Below are 19,696 nucleotides of genomic sequence, written 5' to 3'. Positions count from 1 at the left end.
GTTTTAGAAGTTTTTTTTTGATTTGCAATTAATGATATTCTTAGTATGTGCAGGATATTTTTTAAACTCGGTGGGGAAATTTAAACCTCTTTTGTCAAAATTTCATTGCATTGTTTGTAAATCTTTAAACAAAAATGTAAAATCGTTTGAAATTCAGAAGCAAACCGTGGATCCTAAACGGACCGATCTATATATTAATATGTCAGTGGTTTTCAGCGAGTTGAAAAGCAACCAGTAATACAGATGTGTGCGCTGAAAGCGTACTGTTAGCAACTTTCAGTTCTTCAGAATGTATCCATTTATTTTGACATTTTATTTGTCTAATAGACAATTTAATAATTGACGTTAAGTGAAAAATCGCGATTGTGCTTGATGTCAGTGTAATTAATTAGTTACGACACACACACACGTTTACTACTTAATTATCAAATCATTATTATTACATTTACAACATGGTAGATTATGAGAAAGAAGAAGTTGTAAATTTGGTAAGAAATTGTTTTTCATTTAAACATTTGTATGGTTATGTGGGTCAATTGATATTGATTTATAATATAAAAAGTTGTATAAAAATTTTAGCAGAGAGAATTTGAATGGGTGCTACATGAAGAAATTCACAAAGGACTAGATCAAATCCATCAAATACTTGTGGTAAGTTTCTCAATTCTATAAAAAATTTTTGTCGCAGATCAAAACGTCTTTGATTTCAGGAATGTGCCAGACGTTTCCCAGTGGCTTTGTATGGACATGACAACTCAAGTAAACAGGACAAATTTGTTCTGACTGTCCCAGTTGATCAATTAAAATGTGTTGTTACGCTTACAGGTGATAGCATTACCCATGCCGTAAGTAACTCGCTGGACATAGTTAAAAGTGTATGAGTATAAAGTGGTCACATTTTAGGATATTAACTTTAAAGTGACAAGACAAACAAATACTACTATGGTTCGTACCACGATCCATAATGAAAACCCCTGGAAGTTGCAGCAAGTACAAGATGCGGCAAATCATTTGCAGCAAGCGATTTATCACATAGACGACGTAGGAAAACATTACAAATTTAAGTAAGTTTTATTTTAAATCACTGATATATTTGAATCTCGTGCTCTACTCTCCATCACATTTATATCCACACAATTTGAAAGTAGGTTCAGAATTTTTTACTGCATTTTTTTCTATTTCCAATTTACTTAAATCACAAGTGTTGCACTGATTTTGTTATGATTTAATGCCACTTCTTATAATTATAAATTAAATATACTTGTATTTTAATATTTAACTAGTCCTGATTGAGATTTGAGATATAAAATTATCGTGCATTTGCAAAAGATTAATTTGAAGATGATTTATAAGATAAGTCACGTTTTCCTAGAATGTTTTCTGTGTTATTATTTATATAAGGATTATTTAGGGATATTCTCACATTTTTCTACTAAATTTAAATTTTCTAAGTCTTGATATAATTTTTAGTTAGCAATCATTCCATACAATTTTTTTTATAATTGTTAATTCCCTTACTAAGAAACAAAATATTCATTCTCATAAAAATATTAATCGTTTATTGTTACTGTTATGTAAGTTATAAATTTATTGCCAGTGTTATGCCATATATAAAAAAATTTTGATTAGATAAGAATTTCATTCATACTTAGGGATGTTTATTATGATGTTTGCACTTGGTATAGTGATCGTAAAGACCTTGGTATAACGATGGCTCCTAAATGAATTGTAGATCATCAGATGAAGTTTTACACATATTGGGCAATATTCTGGACAGCTTACAAAGGGGACGTACTAGCTTGATAGTGCCCAGAAAGAAAACCATGGACGATTTACAAAAAAGTCGCAATATGGTATGCATCTCTCGTTAATTTAAATATGTCGACTTTTTTCATTGTTGATCACACACACTTTCAGAAATCTTTGTCTCCGCCTCTGTCCGAGGACCTAGCAATAAGCTTTTATATCCAAAGCCATAAATTAATCTTCGCTATCTACCAGTTGACGAGTAACCATGGCGTTATGAAATATGACTCGGCACACGCAGAATGTTCTGTACCCTGGTTAAATGAGGTGCTGGTCCTTTTCACTGTTGGACTGCAACTGTGCCAACAACTAAAAGACAAGGTAACGATAATGTTTTATTTTCTTAAAAACCAGATGTTTTGGGGCAAATATTAACAAAATATTGCTTTAACGATTAAAATTGCTCCTGTTACTTCCTACCTTGATTACTGCAGAATTTGCTGCATGATTGATGATGAGCGTTATACAGGGTGATTCAGTCATAATGTCATTAATTTTAACCACGTATTCGGAAAGCTTAATAAAGACAGAAAATCGGAAAAAAAAATTTTTTACTCGACTTTTAAAAATGAAGGAAATCAACCCATAACTCCCGCTACGAGGGCTGCCCTGCCGATGCCCGGATGCTCGGAAAATTTTGTAACGTAATGTCACGAACAGTTGTCGGCTAAAGGAACAGCGTTGCCAAGTTCAGGTTCAAGCTCGCCAGGTTAGTATTTGACATATAACCGACCACTTCGTACACTCGATGCACCTGGGCGACTACAGCTACTACGAAAACAGCCGGTATTTTAGATTTTAAATTAAATTTGTTGATACGATTTTCCTTTGATAAAAGACCGACAACTTTTTGCTACTACACTCGTATTAGTCTAGGGGCTAGGGGCCAGATAGGTTTCCGTAGCCAAACAGAATTCCACGGCTGCAAATAACTTATTTTTAAGTATTTTGACTTCTCGAAACCAAAAAACTTGGTGGCAAAGCCTGAAAGTGGTCAGTTTAATTGTTGTTAACAAATTGAATGTTTAAATGGCTGTAAAAAGTTTATTTTTATAGCTAGTACAATTTTTTATCTGTTAATTATTACGTTTTCTCACAACAAACATATATTTTTTTGAAAATTAAAAAAAGATTAACTTTAACCAAAGTTATTGCAAATTTAGTGCAAATATATTACATTTTCCGTCTCTGCGCGCACCAATTTTACCATATCTCTGGTTCAATTGGACGGATTGAGACGCACATCTCATTTTAAAACTTAAACTTTATTTTACAAGATAGGTAAGTTCCATTGATTAATTAATTTATTTAAAAATTAATGGCAGCTTAGAAAGTTGTGGAATTTCAACGAAAATGTTGGCTTTATTGGTTTATAAAACTTTTTTTGTTATTCAATTTTTATGAAAAGCCAAAAAAGTTACCGGTTATTGTTCCTCGCATCCTAACAATGATTTCATGCCTTGCTTGATTGTTAGAATGCAAAGAACAATATCCGGTAACTTTTTTGGCTTTTCGTCGAAGTTGAATAATAAAAAAAACCTTATAAACAATTAAAACCGGCATTTTCGTTGAAATTTCACAACTTTCTAAGATGCCATTAATTATTAAATAAATTAATAAATAAATGGAACTTAGAACCAGATATGGTAAAATTAGTGCGCACGGAGACGGAAAATGTAAGAAATTTGCACTAAATTTGCAATAACTTTGGTTAAAGTTAATTTTTTTTAATTTCCAAAAAAATACATATTTGTTATGAGAAAACGTAACTATTAGCGAATAAATTGTACTAGCTATAAAAATAAACTTTTTACAGCCATTTAAACATTTAATTTGTTGATAACAATTAAACTGACCACTTTCAGGCTTTGCGACCAAGTTTCTTTGGATTCAAGAGGTCAAATATTTAAGAATAAGTTGTTTGCACATCTGGCTCCTGGACTATATGGTGCACGTGTGCAAATTAAAACTGGGTTAAAAGGTTACTGAACCACAGGTTACCCTAGGTCGGAAACACGACGTACCGAGTTGTTTATTTGTCTCCGTCCCATTGTTTTTTTATGGAATATACAAGTCTCTCTTCTAATTGCAGTCAATATTTAAATACTGCATACAATTTATCCTCTCTTTATAATTTATCTAGTGAGTGTTGGTTTTTTATGACATTATTTCTGTAACGAAATTGAAATGGTTATGAAATGAAATTTAAATTATTTGAACTTTTGGGGTTTTGTAACTTCAATATTAAATCTTATTTAAAGTGAAACAGCTAATTTCTTTGCAGCCATAATAGTCACATTTGGTCAGATGAAACACACTACTACCCGCACACTACTCGTCGGTGGTATAGCTTTCAGAGGAGATTCGGTGTCAATGTCAATGGCGATCGTTTAATTGGGCCGCATTTTCTACCTGAACATCTGAATGGGCCGCGTTACTAATTTTTAGTAGAATTGTTTGAAAACCTTCCCCTTCGGGCTTACAGCAAATGTTGTTAAAATATTAAAATTATGATGCTAATAAAAACTGATTTTTGGCAAGGCATGCTCAGACCTCGAGGTTCTTGCTGGGCAACAATAACAATTTAATATGTTGATTGCATAAATAAAAAATAATTTATAGCATTTTAAATTATTATTGGTTGACGTGAGCAAAACCGTTTATTTATTGTCTTTATATGAGCGAAAATATATAAATATGGCAACGTTGCATCTAGGGCGCGTTGTTCATAGGTTCATATCGTAGCCGTGCATAATATTGTGACGTCAGCCGGTCAGTAACAGCCTGAAAAGGGGGTTAAATAATGATTTGAAAATATTTTTTTTCAGCTTAAATATGCATTTAAATTTTTTTTTAATCACGCCATCGTATTATACTCATTTTTCTCTATCTGCTCTTAAAATTAATGACATTATGACTGAATCACCCTGTATACACGGGTGATAATAAATTCAGGTTTACTAAAGATATTTATTTATTCGTGATTAAAATTTTATAGATAAATTGATAGACATGTCGATACCTACATTTTTAAATCTTGAGAACATTGCAATTTATAATCAAGGTATGTGGAGGTACTTTAGATAAAAATTATTTTTAAGCAGTACCTGAGAATAAGAGCAGAAGATAAGGGAATATCTATTCATATAAGTTAAACTTTTGAATGAAATCAACTTACATAAACCACTTCTCTATATTTTTTTCTCTTTAGCAAATAAAGGCCGTTTTTCATATTTGGACGTGTTTTATGATGTTATTGAAAATTTGGTTATGCTGCCTAACTAGCACAACTCCAGGGTCTCAAAATTTCATTAATTTATAACGGACCTGCTATCAGAACCTCTAGGCCCGCACTGATGTTCAATTGCGTTCTTGTTATTGGTTCTAAGGTCGCAACTGAGAGTTCCGCTCCTTAGACAATGGCGCTCCTGTGATAGGTGACTCAGTTACAGAAGAACTGAGGAAAGTTCAGGGAACCACCATTGTGTCAGGAGCACTTCCGTCCACAACGGCCTTAGAACCAACAGCAAGAACCAAAAAGAACATCAAGGAGGGCCTAGGGGTTGTAATCGTGGGTCCGCCCTTACAGAGCTTAGCCCGAGAGCAACCAAAGAAGATAAAAGATTCCTAGCGAAGGCTAAGGAGGTGTAAATAAATTCATAACATTTAAGATACTGAAATTTAAAATTTAAGTCATGTTAATTAAGATTTTTTATAAAAAATCACTTCAAAAAAAATCACAGACCACTATACATAAAATAAATAATTGGAATTGCTGCTGCTGTGTACAGGGTGTAACTCTGAGTGGAGGTTATATTTATACAATTATTCACTTGACCTTTAGATACATGTATCAATAGTTTTTTCAAATATTTTTTTTATACCTTTTTTTAGTAATTTTCGTACAACGCTGCTGGAGAAGCTAGTGTAACCTCAAATAACGGCACGCTTTAGTCACAGCACATGTACAATTCCATACCATTCACCACGAGTTACTTCTATTGAGGGAATATGCTCGCCACACAAACGGTACTTAACAAGTAACCTAGCAAGCAGTAATTAGTAATGATAAATGAAATACACAAAGATAAATAGTCCATTGATGGCTTCTAGTAATGAAAAACATTTAAATTCACAGTTAAATGTACTGTCTTCAAATGCGGAATAACAACTGACCCACACTATCTCCCTTCACATGCACTGTAGATTGCCTACAATTCATGTATTTGTAATACATGAATATTATAGTGGCGGCATACACAAGTATTAAAATTAATTTTAAAAAAATTGTTCGACTATTTATTTGATTAAAAAAAAAGGAATTTAATCTCTTAAATAAAGATGTAGAGAATCGGCTTGTAGCAGCAGCGTATTTATGTATCCTTGGAAAATACGAGAAATCTCTCAAAATTGGCGTACACTTAACTGTATTGTTGTGGTTAAAATATGTTTCTTTTCCAGATCTGCGTTTTCTCTCAATATAAGGATTTCACGGTTGGTTCTAGACCAGCCAGCCCATTGGCCTCGTAATCTCGAATTTTTTATCGTTTAACTAAAATCGTAGCTATTATGATATTGTCAATTTCTCTTTAGTTTTTGTTTGTAAATATTTTAGAGGTGTAAAACAAGCCGTACATAGTTTTAGTTAAGGTCTTAAATATATTTGTTGATATATTATTTATTTTCCTTAGTTGTCATAGAAAAATAAAACTAACAGTGGTTTTAAAAGCAATACTTATTAATGGAGGACTAGGTACGGTAAGAGCTTGGCTTTAAGTTAGTTTAAGTTCGATTTTAATGATTTGAGTAAAGATCTAATAATTACATAATGTGTACGTATTTACTAAATACAGATACTTGTTGATTATCACTTTTTTATTTGCAATAATCCTGGTTTTAAGTTAAATCTCTTGGAGTTATTTGTATTGGAGTATTAAATTACATCTTTTTTATTAAAAAACTGAAATATAACAAAATACAAAAATTATTCAATTTTATTTTAATTAATTTGAAAATTAAATGTCTAAAGAAAAATTTTGGAATCCATATGCAAGGCGTTAGAAGTTTTACTGTCTTAATTTTAACAGACGATGGAATACATTAAACTAAACAAAAAAACCTTATATATGACATGGGTGCTAAACTCAACCATTTCCGAGAAAAAAATGATCAAAATCTACAACATCGATTAATTAAGGAATATTGACATAACTGTGTGCATAGAATATCATAAAATACAATGTTTATCACTTTTTTGAACTTCTTTATGCTTAATTCTAAAAAATAATTAGCATTGTAATAAATTTAAAATTCAATAAAATTCATATCGACCAGTGTGACAAAGGTGCGGCGGATACGAGGTACTAAGCTGTCCAACACTACGCAGTTCAGTTTGTATCTGGAATTGGACCATGTCGGGGTGTTTTTTGCGTACCACTATTTCCTTTTCTCGAGGTGTTTTCCAGCCAGTGCGCGAAAATTGGATTCGAATGTGCATCAAAAATGGTGGTGGACATTTTGAGGATACGTTGTAGTTTGTTTTGTACTTGTGCATTTAAAAATTACTGAATTTTGCTTTTTGGTAAGTACTTAAATAATTTTTAATACGTATGATTATTCGAATGACGTGAATTTTTGGATGCTTTTATTACATATTTTTCAAATTCATAATTTAATTAAAAATTAAGTTCCTATTTTAAGAGATTCATAATTACTAAAATTCGAGCTAAAATTTAAGCACAGCACTATATTCGTACTGTAAAATCGATACTATTTACTAAATGTTTCACAATAATAGTTTACAATTTTTCCGTAGGATAAGTCTGCCACGTACACACGTGGTACACACCAGCTGTGTAACGTTAGGTTAAGCGCTGTTGTCACGTTGTGATGAAACTCCCCAATATTAATACTCGCTGTAATTTGAAAACTGTTAATCTTACACCCTTGTAATATACAACTTTTTTGTTCGTTTCTTACACCTTGTATATTTCTGTCTAATTTATTCTAATAATATACAGAGAGTACTGAGACTGATACTCTGTGGTTTTTGTTTACGACAAAGTTGGCAATACTGTATTCAAAGCCAAGGTGTTGAGAGTGCTCATTTGTCTCAGTCAGTTAAGAACTGCTGTTGTAGTGGCGTGTTGAAATCAGTGCCGCTATTCCAAACCCAGATTCTTCTTGCAAAGGGGAAGGTTGGAACATCGTCAACCACCCCGCTCGCAGCCCTGACCTGGCCCTTCATAAATATATTACCATTTAGATTTTTTTAAAATTGAGGACTCTGTGGAAATATCTCGGATTCAAACTGTAACGACTTTTTAAATTAGAAAGAATGCCTTAAAAAAAAAGATTGGAGCATTGTATTTATTTTATTATTGCAGTCCTATTTTCAAAAAAAAGCATATTGTAGTTTTTTTTACTCAATTATTGTAATAAATTGCTTTTAAGGTAAGTATATTATACAGAGTGTATTTCATTGTGAATTTTGTAAAAACAGATTGTTCTTGTATGATTTTTCCATGCTACCACTAGGAAAAAAAAGTTCTGATTAAATTTAAAAACCAAAATTCCAAATTTAATTTTTTCATCCAATTAAATAAATCATTGGCTCAAATTTCATTAGCGTACATAAAACATCCGAAGATGTTTGATAAAATGTAATACGTTTATTTTCAATTTAAATTTTCTTTTAAAATTTGCTGCTTTGTCTAAATTGCAAAAATAAGTAAATTTTTACTGAAAACAAAGCATTCAAACCAAACTTTTCGTTTAAAATAATTTTTTCTGTCACCTGATGAAGTTTCCCAATGACTTCTAATTAGTTCTTTCTTTCAGTGTAGATACACTTCATACTGGACACACAAAATATGATTATTCTGATCTAGTTACACTATTTCAATTGAAAGTAATGTAATGTAATGTGTGTCTTTTAGAACTTCAGTGTTATTTTTTTATTTTTTTTTATGCTTTAAAAATGTCTGACGAACACATATCTTTTAGGGAAGACAAAGAAAATTTGCTGTATATTTACAGAAAAATAAAATTGGAACAGCTTCAATATGACGATCCTGCTCAGAGAGAATCCAGTTCATCTTCGGATTCCATGTTACCGTTAAATCTCTTTCAGTCCCAGATGGATATAAATGGTGCAGCTAGCAAAGAGATTGGGCCTGACAGTATCAATGATCCTGAAATGATTGCCAAGACAAAGCCGTTTGTAAGTTTTCCGTCTTAAAAATGTGCACGGCATTTGATCGTATACAAAACATTTTTGCTAGGATTTTGTGTGGTCGCACTGTATCAATTCTAAAATAAACATGATAAACCTGACAACGGCAGAGAGAAAGGGAATATTTTTTGCCAGCTCTCACTTACCAATTTTCTACAACTACTGTACGAAAAATATGAAGTGTCTGGAGGGACATGTAATTATTCATTATTTTACATAAGCCAGATTTTATTTGCTACATATTTTGATTGCAGCAATACCTGATAAGTTCTATATCAGCAGATGCATCTGGTCGATGGTTAGCCACAGCTGACGAAAATAAGGATGGCTGTGTTATAATTTGGGATAGTACCGAATTGTTAAGTGTTAATAAACAATAATAATACTTTTATAAGTTCTAGAGAACAAATATTTCCTTAACGATCTTTCGAATCTGCAGAATGGTTCGATTTTTGTGATACTTTAGAAATATAGGTAATCGAAAAATAATGATGTTTGTGGTAATATAAAAAACGTTTATGTCGAAATATTCTTCGATTGAAAAATGTGTTTCCAACCTTTAGTTTCGTATGTGTAAAGTTTCAAGAAATGGGGAAAAATGAAAATAACACCAAAACAGTGCAATAATGGGAAATTATTTTAATACGTGTGGAAATCTTTTTAACGCAACTTTAATTTCTGACATATTTTTATACTAAAACATTAAAACTACAGCGGAACACATTTTAAGTGAGACAACACTAGTTTCACACAAGTTTCTGTTGCATGCAATTATTTATTAATTTTTGTGTTTTTTCTAGTGGTGTATCAAGTTTTTTAATAAGGCACTCAATAAATACTGATAAAACTGAAGAAATAAAAATATATATTTAAGAACTGCAAGACAAGCTTTTTGACAAGAATATTGTTTAGCAATGAAATAGCAAATTAATTTCTTTTAGAAACTTTACATTGAACACATTTTTTGAAACTGATTAAGTATCATTCTTTTTTCATAATCTAAATGTTTCTAAAGTTTAATGAAAAAAAATCGAATCACCCTATTCCGAAATCTGAAAAGGACCCCTCAATTATCCTTACAGAAAACCGGTCCCAGTCGATGTGTCGATCAAAAAAGTCCATGAGACCTAGGTCTGAAAAACTACTGTTCTGAAGCTACAGCCTTCTGAAGTTATCGAATAGTTGCGAGGTCCTTTATTTTATAGATATTTTTTTCTCCTGTATTTTTTCCCTGTTAAGTAGATTACCTACATATAAATGTGCGATTGTTCTTTCGAAATATCAAGAAATCGTTCCCTGCTTCATAAATATTTGTATGGAATAAAATGGAGTTAATTTTATTGTAGTAAACCAGTTTATAGTTTATTCAATATTTATTCCATAAGCGGGATAATTCTAGTAAGACTGAGTCCAAGTGCAAGGTATATAGTAACTATTGGTATAAAAAATGAAGGAAGTTATTCTGTGGACTTTTGGTTGTGGACTTTGGGAAAAGATGAACCCGACGGTAATTTTTTTTTCAGAATATTATGGATATTCAAAAAGAACATATTTTAGATTCGTTTGAAGTGGAGAGAAATTACGGGACACCAGTAGAAGTATGTTTTAACCCCAACATAGAAGAATTTGTGATGGTGATATTCAAGAAACAAGTTATCTTATTAGTTTGGGTAATAATTTTTTAATTTTCATTTACATTATACAACACAACTAATTCAAAAGAAGAAATATAATATACACTAATGCAAACAACTAAAGGGTCAAAAGAATTTCCGAAATTTTTCCGTGATTTTTGACACACTGTAGTTAGGTGAAAAATGGCCCTATCGGGAATTAAAAAACAAGCATTTTGAAGTTCTAAGATTCTAGTTTTTAGATCTTTAGAAAAGAATTGAAGAATAGTTTCGAAAAATGGAATAAATTTCCTATAACATGCTGTCGCAGCTTTTCAGAAAGAAATTTTTTTCATCTTTTACACGAATTTTTTCGAACATTTATTTCAGAGAAGAAAAAAGGTAGTTATGAAAAAAACTGTTTTTTAAGTGATTACAGGCTGCACAAAAATTAATTACAAATTTGTCTCAAAAAACGGTATGAATCGGGGTCGAAATTTATTTTGGGTCAACAACTTTAATTTTAATGTAATTAAAAGTTAATGAACCATAAAACGAAAAAGCCGAATCGTGCTGGAAACAATTGGATTTTATTTTCTTCAATGTCTGGAAAGTTTTCTCAAAAAAAAAAAATCGAAAATTTTTTCAAAGAATTTTTCGATTTTTTTTTTTTCATCAATTTAAACGTTATTTGCGGTAAAAATGTGAGAAAATCTCATATTTTTTTGTCCATTTTGATCATGATTATGAAGTGTTTAAGCTCAAAAAACGCGACCCTTTAATTTTTTTCAAAAGTTTGATTGAAACAAAGAAACGGTTCGCCAGATTGAGATTCGAAAGACCAAAACTTCGCAGGGTTCTTCTGGGCATATCGAACTGTAATGATTTCTAATTTAGCTGTCAATTTTCTAAAAAAACATAAATTACCCTTTTTTTCCTGTTTTTTAAAATTCGTGTAAAAGATGAAAAAAAAAAAAAAAACGAAAAGTTGCGGCACCACTTTATAGGAACTTTATTCCAGTTTTCGAAGCTACCCTTCAGTTCTCTGCATTTGCCGCCGAGATATCGATGATTGAAGACAAAAGGATCCTTTTCCATTAAAATTCCGATATTTCGATGAAAAATGGTCATATCAAAATTTTAAAAAAAAGGAGATTGAAGCTGAATACAAGCTATCTGGTCCATGCAATGGCTTAGCTGAAAATTCTGAATGGCTTAGCTGAATTTTCCAAATCTCAGAAAAAAAAATTGAAAAATTTTTTTGTCTCGCTGTTTCTTACAATTGCATTATAACCTTTTTATAGCTTTTTAATTCCCGATACGACCATTTTTCACCTAAATACAGACTGTCAAAAATCCCGGAAAAATTTTGGAAATTCTTTTGACCCTTTAATTGTTTGAATAAGTGTATACTATTTATTTTTTTACAACTTTAAGGACGAAGAAATGGATAAATTAATAAAACTTAAAATACCTCAAATAACGCACCAAAGCAAAATTGGTACTTTAACTACGGGCACATATTTATACAATTGTCACGAGTGTTATGCTTGCAGCAGCAAAGGTTGTGTGTTAGTTTTTGGCAGCACACTTTATTCAAAACCATACAAAGAAGGTAATTTGGACAACTCAAAAATATACAGAAATGCTGTTAAAATCTCACACTGCTCTATCCGGAGTTGTGCTGCTTCTGCTAGGTAATTGTTATACAATATTCCCTATAGTCTTGAGTCAAGATTAGACGATTTTCCGTCACCTAAAACTTTTTTCCTTTATTCTTCACATTGTTTAAACCATTTATCCAAAAATCAATTTTTTTCGGCAATTAGAATATGGTTATTTTTAGTTTGCTAGTGGTTGGTGACGATAATGGCTACATATTATTTTTCGATAGGACAGTAAGAATTATGTACTGGCTTAGGAACTTCTCCCTACCTCCAATTGTTTCTATAAGTTTTAACAAAATACCAAAATTTAAACGAGAGGATCTATTAACTATTCATACAGGTATTCCCATAATTACAAGTTACAATATTAATTACAAGTTACATTATTACAAAACTTTACAGTAAAACCCAGGGAGAGTGACAATTTTGAGTGTGGCTTTTCAGATGTCACCGATGAGTTGGAAACTATATTCAAGGCAGATTTACCAAAGGATAGCAGTTTAAAAAATGATCAGTTCTTAGTGAACGACTTTTTCATTGGTAATATCACAATTGGATACAAATTAATTTAAAAATGATCCATATTAGGCATATTTTAAGTTAGCAATGTTGTATTGTTTTAGCCACAATGGATAATAATGTTTATGCAATTGACTTCCTACACAATAAATGTGTTCCCATCTTCCTAATGACAGAAGACAGTATTTCTGCTATAGATGCCCATGATGAATTGTAAATATTTGTTAAATTAAAAAAAGAAATATATATGAACATTTTTACTTATTTTAGCCCTTATATAGTAGTCGGTTATGCCAACGGTAGGTTACATTTAATCGATTACGAGGAGAACAAGTTATTGTCTTCTGTAATGCTTCCAAAAGTTACTCATTCTCCATCAATATCTTGTTTAAAATATTCACCTGAATGTAAGTAATACGTTACATAAATAGGTCCAAATTGCGTTTTAATATATTTTTTTTAGCTCTACATTTGGTTTGTGGCCGTGAAAATGGGGAGATCTTTATTTTAGAGACAATTCTACTCAAACCAAAAACTGTTTCCCCATTCAAACCTACCAGCAATAAAGTTATGAAAATAGTTTTTTCCAGGAATAACAGGCAGTTTGCTTATTACGTAACGTATCCGAAAACCTCATAAAACTTTACTTTCAGTTTAAAACTGCGGTCATACTTATACAGAGTGGCCAAATGAAAACGAAACAGAGCCATTTTCAGGAACTGCGTCAAGATTATAGAAAAACGCTCAGACCCGTCGATTTTAGATTAAAGGGGGACATTCTTTGCTGATATTTTTGACTCCGCCACTTTCACCTCCAAGCAAGGATAAGCATCACCCCAAAATATTTAAATGGCATTGGGGGTTGAATAATATTTCTTTTGAAAGCTCTTACAATTCTCTTTACAACAGACTTTAAATTTTATAATTCNCAAGCAAGGGTAAGCATCACCCCAAAATATTTAAATGGCATTGGGGGTTGAATAATATTTCTTTTGAAAGCTCTTACAATTCTCTTTACAACAGACTTTAAATTTTATAATTCCGCCCAATACTTTGAAAAAAATTTACATTTTAAAATTTAAATTTTAAATTATGTTTAGTTGCTTACTACTTAGTTGATTAAATGTTCAAACTGATGACAGCCCGCTTCCATACAAGAATAAAGATTTTGTTCGAAACGTGCGCACACATTTCGAAGTGAATCGACGGCATTCGTCGACGATTCTTTGACGCAAATCTTCCAGCGACTGGCTGTGTTTTATAGATTTTACTGTTTAGGTATCCCCATCAAAAGAATTCAAGGGGCGATAAATCCGGTGATCGTGGAGGCCACTCAATGCTGCCTCTTCTCCCAATCCAATTCCATAGAAAACGTTGGTCCAAATATTGACAGACAATTAACGCATAATGCGGAGGAACACCGTCGTGTTGAAAAATCAAACGATCTTAATCATACTCTGGAACATTTTCAATAATGTCGGTCAAGGCAGGGTCAATACCGTCTTCCAGTAATTGCAAATACATTTGGCCAGTAAAATTACCAGGTAGAAAAAAAGGACCCACCAGTTGGTCACCGAAAATTCCAGCCCATACATTTAATTTTTCCGGTTGCTGTGTATGTACCTTGTGAAAAACTCTTGGGTTTGAATCGGACCAATAGCGGCAATTGTAATGATTTACCGTTCTGTTCAAGAAAAAACTGCATTCATCATAAAAACAGATGTTAAAAAGGAACTGTGGATTGTTCCCTGCTCGCTCACTCATTATTTCGCAAAATTGCAAACAGCAGTCATAATCGTCCTCATGAAGTTCTTGGACTAATTGTGTTTTATATTAATGGAATTTATTCTTCTTCAAAATGGTTTGTATGCTAGTTCGTTTGATCCCAGACACAGATGCCAGCTGCCTCGTACTTAATGTAGGATCAAGATGAACTTATCCCAAAACTGCAACTTCACTAGCTTCATTAACTATAGGTTTTTCAATTTCTCGTTTTTTATTGGTTACGTTCCCTGTCTCTTGAAATTTTTTTACTAACTCTAGAACATACTTCCTCCTGACATGTCGATCTTGATGTTGTTCATTAAATAACTGAGCTGTTCTATTCGCATATTTATTGTTCATAAAGTAAAGCAAAATTATATCTACCCTTTCGGCAATGGAATAACCATAGTGTTTAATTTTCAAAAACACAATTAAATAAACTATCAACCAACGCTTCCAAGTAATACTAAAAAATTATTTGGAATCCACTAATTTTACGTTCATTGTGTGTGTATAGCATTCATTTCTGTTTTGTACAATTTGTTTTTTTTATGAAAGTGACAATAAATCGCCAAAAACCAATGTAACGCAAGAAATACTAAATTTATACCATTGGCGTACTTAACTCGAATGACTGACATTTTTACCGTTACTAATTGTTTGTACATAAGTTTCAACTTTAAAATCAAAATTCTTAATAAGTATTGGGCGGAATTATAAAATTTAAAGTCTGTTGTAAAGAGAATTGTAAGAGTTTTGAAAAGAAATATTACTCAATCCCCAATGCCATTTAAATATTGTGGGATGATGCTTACCCTTGCTTGGGGGTGAAAGTGGCGGAGTTAAAAATACCAGCAAAGAATGTCCCCCTTTAATCTAAAATCGACGGGTCTGAGCGTTTTGCTACAATTTTGACGCAGTTCCTGAAAATGGGTCTGTTTCATTTTCATTTGACCACCCTGTATAAAACATTTTAATTCAGTAAGCACAAGAAAATTCAAGGATTTTATTGATATGAACTTACAATATTGTGACAGCATAAAGTCAATGAAAAAATTAGGTACAACCAAATAATAATATATTTTTCAGGATAATAACAGGACAGTTGTACTGTTTATGTACGATACAGAGAGTTGTCAATGGGAGTTAAAGGGGAAAATTCGTTCACATTACGAAGATATAACTGATATTATATGTATGTTATATCATCAGAGACATATTTTATATACAATCGGACGTGACAGACATCTAGTTGAATACAACAACGACGACATTAAGTAATTCAATCAGTAAAATTCCTAGTGACTTGGGCGGTTAATTTCTCTTTTCTCTTTTAGTGATGGGAAGTTTGGTATAATTTATAGGGACCGAGTTGAGCAAAAGGCAATTCCAATGACGTTTTTATACTGGTACGAATTACTAGAGGGCAAGAGATTTCATTACCTTTTAGTTGCCGATGATGAGGTTGGTAACGTTCTATTGCCTACTGAAAAATGATCTTTGTATGGGTTTTATTTTTAGCATAAATTCAAAATGATAGATCCATTAACCAAAGTCATAAAAGCGGTGATACTGGCCCCTGCATTTGGGTGTTTCAAAAATCAAATTATCAGCAAAATGATGGTAAAATTTCGTCGATTGTTAACACGATTTAAAAACTAAAAAAATATTTTAGATTATTCCAGAAAATGACTCGAAGTACATGATTTTTTTGACAGGGAAATTCCTAGGACTACACATCATGTCACCAGACGGAAATCCTTATAAATATACAGGATATTTAGGACATCCGTCTAAGGTAAAACAATTTATGATAAAATATAGTTTTATTGTATTCAAACTACAGGTTGCTGATTTTGTTTTATCACCGGATGGAGATTATTTATTCACATATGGTACAGATGATCATTGTGTTTTTAAATGGAAAATAAAAACCAAGTAAGTATTCACTGAGTCGCCCACGAATTTAGGTACAATAAGATTTACAGAGCTGTTGAACTGATGCATCTGCTGGGCGGAAAAGAATTAGAACCGTATTACTGCCTTATCGAAGGCGGTAAAAATGGGTGGCTCTTCCAGGAAATTAAGGATCTGTTTTACTATATGCAAAGTTTACAACACGAAAATGTCGAAATGCCAAAGAAAGTATCAGATTGTATAAACATAACAGAAATTCCTGAACTCGTAAGAACTTGTGGATTTTACCCTTCGGAATTTGAGGTAAAACACTTATAGTTATATGAATAATAATTTTTTTACACACATCTGTGGTTCAAATGTATTATTTTTAAACTAAGAATGTTTTTATTTTCTTTTTTCACTTGTTTTTACTGTTAACTTTTTTGTTCGTGTTAAATTTGAAAATTTGGCAACGTGGCAATGCCCCTGGGGCGATCACAGTTAAAATACCTAGAACTTTCCAACACTTCCGGTTATACCTACCACACCAACTTCGTTATTTTAAATAAGACAGCCTATACCGGGTAGGAAAGTCCCTATGGTTCATCGGGCGTTACGTGAGAGCGATAAAGTAAGCCATAGAAATCCATGCGATAGAGAAGGATGGCTATAATGAAGGCGTCTCATAGTCACCGCCCGTTTCGCCCTTCCACAAATAAGATCCACTTCTTATTTGTGGAAGGGCGAAATGGGCGGTGACTATTAGACGCCTTTATTATAGCCATCCTTGTCTATTACATGGATTTCTATGGCTTTATCGCTCTCACATAACTTCAGATATACTATCGGTACTTTCCTACCCGGTATATTATTGCATTTTCGTATTCTACGTGAAATTTGAGGGTCACTTTATTAAATATTCTCTATAGGTACTCCTGGAGTTATAGAATTTGAGATATTAATTTTTAAAGAAAAAATTTGACAGATGCAAGGGTCCACAGAGATGCTAGTAACTTTTTTCAGAAGCGTGATGTCAAATGGATTTTTGGTACCTGTAAAGGGTAATAATTAAAACATTTAATACTAGGTGTTTTATTTTTACTGTTACATTTTGATAACTTCAAACAGCTATAACTATGTCAGCTTAAATGGGCACCCTATATTTTTTTTACTCTGTTGTATTCAGTTTGAAGTTTCCTTTCAAGCCGTATAATCATTGTTAGGGTTGTCATTACTACTTTTAGAGATATTTGCAATTCTCTATTTCTTTGGACACGTTTTCTCGTATCAGACCTGTTGTCAAATTGGCCATGACCAGAAACACTCCAAAAACAATTGAAATAACATAACTTTTGTCACGATTGTTGTCAAATTATTGTTGTGTCTGAATAGTTTTTGCCGAAAATTTAAATAAAAATGCCGGGCCTGAGGCTCGTTTAAATTATACTAATGAGGATTATTTTAAATTGTTTGTTATTTATTCCCACCAGGCAATTTTATATAAATTTTCAGCAAAAACTATTACAGACATAACAATAATTTAACAACTAACTTGACAAATGTCAAGTTATTTTAATTGTTTTGAAGTGTTTCTGGTCATGGCCAATTTGACAACAGGTCTGATACGAGAAAAAGTACCAAAAAATAGAAAATTGCAAATATCTCTGAAAGTAGTAACGGCAACCCTAACAATGCTTATATGGCTTAAAAGGAAATTTCAATCTGCATACGACAGAGTAAAAAACTACAGGGTGTTCCATTTAACAAAGTTATAGCTGTTTGAAGTTATCAAAATGTAACAGGAAAAATGAAACACCTAGTATTAAACGTTTTAATTTGTTCGTATACCATAATGTAGTGTTACCTATGCCCTTTACAGGTACCAAAAATCCGCTTGATATCACGCTCCTGAAAAGAGTTACTAGCATCTCCGCGGACTCTTGCATCTGTCAAATTTTTTCTTTAAAAATGAATATCTCAAAATCTATAACTCCTAGGTATAGGGAATATTTAATAAAGTGACCCTCAAATTTCACGTAGAATCGGAAAATGCAATAATATATAGGGTGTCCCATTTAAAATAACAAAGTGCTGGAGAGTTCTAGATATTTTACTTGTGTTGCCAAATTTTCAAATCTTTCGGAGCAGTACTTTCCTAGATATTGATCGATGCTGTTCCCAGTGGGACACCCTTTTGACACATCAACTTTGAGAGAACAATAACAACTATGACCCTTTTTTCTTCTTTCATGCTTCCATTTTTTTTTAACCAAAATTATACCAAATAAGGTCAATGAAAAATTTCAATTGCACGTCTTGAAAAACAACAGGTTTATTAACAAAAATATATATTTTTTAATTTTAACTAACTGTAAATTTTCTTCTAAATCTGTGGTTCAAAATCAGTGTAGTATTGTTAAGTATTTTTTTAGCTAGAAACTATGATGATTGACATAAAATTTAGACACTACGATGATACTGGATTATACAACAGCGATGTAAATTTCATCGACTTTGTGAAGCTGTTTTGCAATCACAAACCTGTATATGGATACTCCAAAGAAAAAATCAGAAAGGCTTTTAAAACTATAATTAAACAAATGGACAGCGATTCTGAGGACTCGATTAGCCGAGAAGATTTCTCCACAGTATTAACATGTGCAGGTATAGTTCTGAGGTATTATTCAATAGTAGTTTTATCCGGAGATGTCTCGATAAAGAAAAAAAGTTGAATTAACAAAACAGTCATGTTTATTACCAGATTAAATTTCAGGTGAATGCATAAACCCCAGCAATCTTGTAAAATTGTTGCAAACACTGACGAGATCGAATGATTCTAGTGACAACTTAGAGTTTTTGCCAAAAGTAAATTAATTATGCTATTATGATTATTATTTTTCAAAATTTTCATTTCTAGGAAATCACTTTTAAAATTTTACTTCACGATATTCTTGGCATTAATAAGGGATGAACTAAAATGAAAGTGAAATGGCAAATACGAGTACATGCAAAAGAAACACTGAAGAATAAGAATTAAATTCTAGCTGCTATGAAAATATATAATCTATATTCATAAAATAAACCTCATTTGAGTTATTATTTTTATGATAATTTTTTTCTTTTTTTACATATCCTCTGCTTCGTAGTTAAGTTTTTCTTGGCCTCTTTTGTACATACATTTGCAGTGACATCAG

The 19,696-nt window shown here is 32.0% G+C and overlaps 2 protein-coding genes across 2 annotated transcripts; both read left to right on the top strand.

The window, feature by feature from the left end:
• Positions 1 to 269: 269 nt before the first annotated feature.
• On the top strand, positions 270 to 6,673 carry LOC108904034 (protein rogdi). The gene is made up of 7 exons (XM_018706403.1): positions 270 to 488; positions 580 to 651; positions 711 to 845; positions 904 to 1,064; positions 1,733 to 1,853; positions 1,918 to 2,127; positions 6,268 to 6,673. Exons 1-7 carry the CDS (start codon positions 453 to 455, stop codon positions 6,334 to 6,336), a joined length of 804 nt encoding a protein of 267 aa, XP_018561919.1. The 5' UTR covers positions 270 to 452; the 3' UTR covers positions 6,337 to 6,673.
• A 9,651-nt stretch (positions 6,674 to 16,324) lies between these two features.
• LOC108904030 (cilia- and flagella-associated protein 251-like) lies at positions 16,325 to 19,540 on the top strand. Its single transcript, XM_023454220.1, has 6 exons — positions 16,325 to 16,401; positions 16,450 to 16,541; positions 16,592 to 16,823; positions 18,935 to 19,166; positions 19,276 to 19,367; positions 19,420 to 19,540. Exons 1-6 carry the CDS (start codon positions 16,345 to 16,347, stop codon positions 19,471 to 19,473), a joined length of 759 nt encoding a protein of 252 aa, XP_023309988.1. The 5' UTR covers positions 16,325 to 16,344; the 3' UTR covers positions 19,474 to 19,540.
• The last annotated feature ends 156 nt before the right edge of the window (positions 19,541 to 19,696 follow it).

The sequence above is a fragment of the Anoplophora glabripennis genome, unplaced genomic scaffold (assembly GCF_000390285.2).
Source record: "Anoplophora glabripennis isolate ALB-LARVAE unplaced genomic scaffold, Agla_2.0 scaffold14, whole genome shotgun sequence".
NCBI lineage: Eukaryota > Metazoa > Arthropoda > Insecta > Coleoptera > Cerambycidae > Anoplophora > Anoplophora glabripennis.
The sequence above is the reverse complement of the archived record's forward strand: the minus strand, read 5'-3'. Positions and strand labels throughout refer to the sequence as shown.